The 5,322-nt window shown below is 56.7% G+C and overlaps 1 protein-coding gene across 1 annotated transcript; it reads left to right on the plus strand.

Moving 5' to 3' along the window:
- Window positions 1-925: 925 nt before the first annotated feature.
- KCNS2 (potassium voltage-gated channel modifier subfamily S member 2) lies at window positions 926-4,671 on the plus strand. Its single transcript, XM_053559017.1, has 2 exons — window positions 926-1,224; window positions 1,790-4,671. The coding sequence occupies exon 2, from the start codon at window positions 1,833-1,835 to the stop codon at window positions 3,264-3,266; it is 1,434 nt and encodes a 477-aa protein (XP_053414992.1). The 5' UTR covers window positions 926-1,224; window positions 1,790-1,832; the 3' UTR covers window positions 3,267-4,671.
- The last annotated feature ends 651 nt before the right edge of the window (window positions 4,672-5,322 follow it).

The following is a 5,322-nucleotide window of genomic DNA, read 5'->3' on the forward strand; positions in this document are numbered from 1 at the left end:
AGCACACTTACACTGAGCCCAGGCCCCAGTCCCCATGGTCTGCACACACATATCTCTCAACATATCACACACACACCTGCCCCTCTCTCACCCCTACTGAATACTACACTGTGTGCATGGCACTTGGGTTCCCATGACATACACACACCGCACTGACACGTCCCTCTACTAACACTGCACGCGTCTGGTCCCATCAGAGGACCCATTTTTATCAATGCTGTTCACACAGACACTGAACACGCCTACCTTCCCCAGCCTACAAGCACACACACAGCTCCATGCACTCCCCCACGGCCCACACGCCACCCCGGCCTGTGCACACGCGGAGCCCGCACGAGCTCCCAACACAACTCCGTGACTCCGCAAGCTACGCCGGGCTTCACTTCAGGATTCCCTCGTCCTCCCCACCCCCACACACCCAGCCCCAGCTCCTGTTCCCCAACAACCCCACCCCCGGGCTTCGGGGAAAACTTTTCCTCAGGTCCCTAAAAAGGGAAATCCGAAGTTCCTCTGGTCCTGCCCTGTCACCAGCCACGCGCAAGCTGCCCCTTATTCCCCAGCCCTGCTCCTGCCAGACCTGGTGGGGGAAAGGTCAACGGAAGCAGCCCCCTGGCTGCGCCCTGGGGGCGGTGAAAAAAAACAGCTGTCACCAGGGGGCGAGTGGGGGGGGGGTTAGGGAAAGGTGTCAGACCCGCACGCAGCGAGGGGCGCAAGGGGGTCGCAAGGGGGTCGCGGTAACGCGCCAGGGAAGCGCAGAGAAGCGGCAGAGGCTGCATCTTCCAAGTCTGGGGCGGCGGCCGCACCGGGGCCGGGGCGCACGGAGCTGTCCGTTCAGCACCACCGCGCCGCGCCCAGCGCAGGGCCAGAGCCCGGGCACCCCGGCTCCGCTCCCGCCCCGGCCCCGCGGCCGTCGGCTGAGCGGGCTCCTGCCTCCCGGCGGGTGAGGTGCACGCGGATCCGCAGGGGGGGCTCCGTGAGCGGCGGGACCACGCAGCCACCTGTGAGCCTGCCGCAACTGCGGGCGGCGGCGGCGGCGTGCCCGGCCGGAGACTGGAGGAGACGCTCGGCGGACCCCGCCCGCCGGCCCGCCGGGCGCACACACAGGCGCACACACACTCGCTCCCGCGCGCACACGCACAGCCAGCAGCGGCCACCGCCGCGATGCTCGCCGGCAGGTCGGGGAAGTTTCCCGCCGGCCTCGGCCGCGGGCGCCGGTGCTCCCAGGTAAGCGCCTCCGAAACGCGCAGGGCGAACCCCGGCAGCTCTGCCGGGCCAGGCGCAGCGCCAGGCGGGCAGGGAGACCCGAAGCGGGCAGAGGGCTCTCCAGTGGTGGGAGCCGGTCGCCGGGAAGGCCGGGCCATGCCCGGTTCCCCGGCCCCGGCTTACAGACTCGAGCAAATTTCCCCGCCCCCAGAGCTCCGCGCCCCCCAAGTCGGCCCAGCCCTGCGGGTGCGTATCTCAGCTCCGGTCCCGCCTGTCTGCGGCGAGCGGGCGGGGGCGTCTCCGGTGTCTGCCCACAAGCGAGGTCAGCACACAGCCCCCGGGCCCTCGGAGCAGCAGGGGCGCGACCCCCGTACGCGAAAGGCCATCTCCGGGACCCCCGGGGTGGGGGTGGAGGCGCAGCCACGCTAGTACAAACAAACCTACTCCTGCCCTGCCTCAGGAGAATCCAACCCCCACGGGGCAGGTCCCCTCCCCAGGGCCCCTCAGCCCCCGCAGACCCACCTTGGGAGGACCGGGCGGGCAGAGGGCGCCCGCGCCCCCACCGACCCGTTCCCTCGGCCTGCAGGTGTAGCGCCCCCGCGCGGCGCGGGCGACCCGGCGCCTCCAGCATGACCGGCCAGAGCCTGTGGGACGTGTCCGAGGCCAACGTCGAGGACGGCGAGATCCGCATCAACGTAGGCGGCTTCAAGCGGAGGCTGCGCTCCCACACGCTGCTGCGCTTCCCCGAGACGCGCCTGGGCCGCCTGCTGCTCTGCCACTCGCGCGAGGCCATCCTGGAGCTCTGCGACGACTACGACGACGTCCAGCGGGAGTTCTACTTCGACCGCAACCCGGAGCTCTTCCCCTACGTGCTGCATTTCTATCACACCGGCAAGCTGCACGTCATGGCCGAGCTGTGCGTCTTCTCCTTCAGCCAGGAGATTGAGTACTGGGGCATCAACGAGTTCTTCATCGATTCCTGCTGCAGCTACAGCTACCACGGCCGCAAAGTGGAGCCCGAGCAGGAGAAGTGGGATGAGCAGAGCGACCAGGAGAGCACCACGTCCTCCTTCGATGAGATCCTCGCCTTCTACAACGACGCCTCCAAGTTCGACGGGCAGCCCCTGGGCAACTTCCGCAGGCAGCTGTGGCTGGCGCTGGACAACCCTGGCTACTCCGTCCTGAGCAGAGTCTTCAGCATCCTGTCCATTCTGGTGGTGTTGGGGTCCATCATCACCATGTGCCTCAACAGCCTTCCGGACTTCCAAACCCACGACAGCCAGGGCCACCCCGGTGAAGACCCTAGGTTCGAAATTGTGGAGCACTTTGGCATCGCCTGGTTCACCTTTGAGCTGGTGGCTAGGTTTGCTGTGGCCCCTGACTTCCTCAAGTTCTTCAAGAACGCCCTAAACCTTATTGACCTCATGTCCATCGTCCCCTTTTACATCACTCTGGTGGTGAACTTGGTGGTGGAGAGCACCCCTACCTTGGCCAACTTGGGCCGGGTGGCTCAGGTCCTAAGGCTGATGCGGATCTTCCGTATCTTGAAGCTGGCCAGACACTCCACTGGCCTCCGCTCCCTGGGGGCCACCTTGAAATACAGCTACAAAGAAGTAGGGCTGCTCCTGCTGTACCTGTCTGTGGGGATCTCCATCTTCTCCGTGGTGGCCTACACCATTGAGAAGGAGGAGAATGAAGGCCTGGCCACCATCCCTGCCTGCTGGTGGTGGGCTACTGTCAGTATGACCACAGTGGGGTATGGGGATGTGGTCCCAGGGACCACAGCAGGAAAGCTGACTGCCTCTGCCTGCATCCTGGCAGGTATCCTTGTGGTGGTGCTGCCCATCACCTTGATCTTTAATAAATTCTCCCACTTTTACCGGCGCCAAAAGCAACTGGAAAGTGCGATGCGCAGCTGTGACTTTGGAGATGGATTGAAGGAGGTCCCTTCAGTCAATTTGAGGGACTACTATGCCCATAAAGTTAAATCCCTCATGGCAAGCCTGACGAACATGAGCAGGAGTTCACCGAGTGAACTGAGTTTAAATGATTCCCTACATTAGCTGGGAGGACTTGTCACCCTCCATCCCACATGGATGAGCTGCCTCTTGTGCCTCTGGCACAGACTAGGCACATTAGGGTTATGGCATAAGGAGTATGCCCAGCCCCACAGGGAAGAGATGCATGGGCTCTGCACCCAGGCTTCTTTTACAGTAGCTAGGATCACCGTCGGAGGTGGTGTGCCTGACACCATGCCTGTGCACCTTGCGATGAAATCACACTCACTGGTCTTTGCATCGTGGGCATAAAATGTTCACCTTTCTGCCAGATGAGGACACACCCAGAATGCTAATTTTTCTGTTCTTTGTGTACACTATTCTAGTGCTTGTGGCCTGGTACTGTCTGTGAGTTGTTGTGCTCCTGTTTCTGAGGTTGTCATGTGAGTTCTGTACAAAAAGCCCCCACGAGTCTGTCCAGTGAAAATGCATCTGTGAGGTCAGCAGGGATATCGCGGGATTTTGCTCACAGTCATGTGAAAACAAAATCTCAGTTCTTTATCCATTGCTTTCATTTAGTTTTAATGCCAAAACAAAGAGAATGCAAAATTCAGCACACTTGCCCGATGCAGGTCTGTAAATTGTCTTTATAAATGATCTGTAGCTCTGCGGCTTGCATGGGTGCCCCGATCATTTTTAGAGCAATGGACACTGATGTTCATCTCGTAAATGTCGCTCTTTAGAGAATGTTACTTAGTTAAACGTGTTGTAAAGATTGAATGTTTTTTTTCCCCAAGAACTGATGTATTAGGGACAGGGGCTTCAGCTAAGCAGTTCAAACACCAGGACACCTAAAGCTAAGTCAGTGAAGGCTGTGCCCTTTCCCCCATGGTCAAGCCTCCATCCTTCCTATGGCAACCATAGAGACGTGTATTATTTCTGGCTGAGGCTCCTGGTCTAGGGCATTCGACCAAATTTTGCTTGTCTTAGGTAGTAGCATGTTTTGGAAATATTTATTTTTTAAGATGTTTAGGAATAAGGTCGTGTTTTGTCTTTTTCAGCTAAAAAAAAAAAAAAAAAGGTTTACTGTTGTTTCATCTCCCTGAGGTGAACATTATTGTGTTGCCAGCAAGGGCAGCAGCTTCAAAACTTTTGTTGCCTGCTCTGAAAGCTCAAAAAACGACAGCCCTTTTATTTCCAAGCAGAATTTACTCAAATAATTTTGCTGCTTGGGTATAGTTATTGTATATGATGCTATGATTGCCCTGGAGTTCCTGCCATGCCATGGAAACCTGGTAGTATGGAAGTATATACTCAAAATAGACTTGTGCTTGAAGGTTGTGCCATAGTGGCTTAGCCAGGGTGGAAACACTGCAGTTTTAATTTCCATTCCAGCTGCCTTTTTTGGGGGGGGGAGGGAGAATAGGTAGACCAGGAGAAAGGGAAGAGTCATAAACATCATAAATAATTGTAAACCTCTTGAAAGGCTTAACGCTATTCAAAAGACTTCTAAACTAATGTTGAAAGGAGACAACCATTTCCTTCTCCAAAATGCCCCCCTCTTCTTCAGTTAACAGGCACAGGATGTTGTGAAGAGGAACCTGGGCCCTTGTGTAAGGTAACCCTTCTCCATCATCTTCATAGTAATAGGATGGTTTTCCCATGACTTTCACTAAGTTTGGTCTTAGATTCTAAAGGTAGAATCCAGGGGTCAGAGCAGTTAGCAAAGCTTTTTACCCAAGGCTTAGGCCTTCCCTTAAGAGGTCCATTTTGTGTTTTAGTCGATAGAGGATAATGCATACCTCACAGAGGTGTGGAGAGGATCTTCTAAGAGGTTTGTGTACTGGTAGTTGCCATAGTGACTGCAGCATGGGCGATTTGTTGGATGAATGCAGTTTGCCACTTATGTCCTTTTGTCCCAAGTTCAAAACCTTCCATCAGACTGGATTCACATGCAGGGGTGGGGTGGCCACCTCCCAGAGTCTACATCTGCTTCTCAGAAGCACCAAGAAAGATGAAGTGGCTATGAGGCAAATGACCACTGAATCAGAGGAGCAGGGCTAGGTTTTAGAATTTGCACATGGAACACACTTGGCTTTCACTGATGTTTCCAGCATTGGAA

Source organism: Nycticebus coucang, chromosome 13 (assembly GCF_027406575.1).
Source record: "Nycticebus coucang isolate mNycCou1 chromosome 13, mNycCou1.pri, whole genome shotgun sequence".
NCBI classification, from domain to species: Eukaryota; Metazoa; Chordata; class Mammalia; order Primates; family Lorisidae; genus Nycticebus; species Nycticebus coucang.

What these genes read in the sequence shown, in the direction of transcription:
- KCNS2 (XM_053559017.1), top strand. Translation starts at nt 1,833, where the DNA reads ATGACCGGCCAGAGCCTGTGGGACGTGTCCGAGGCCAACGTCGAGGAC.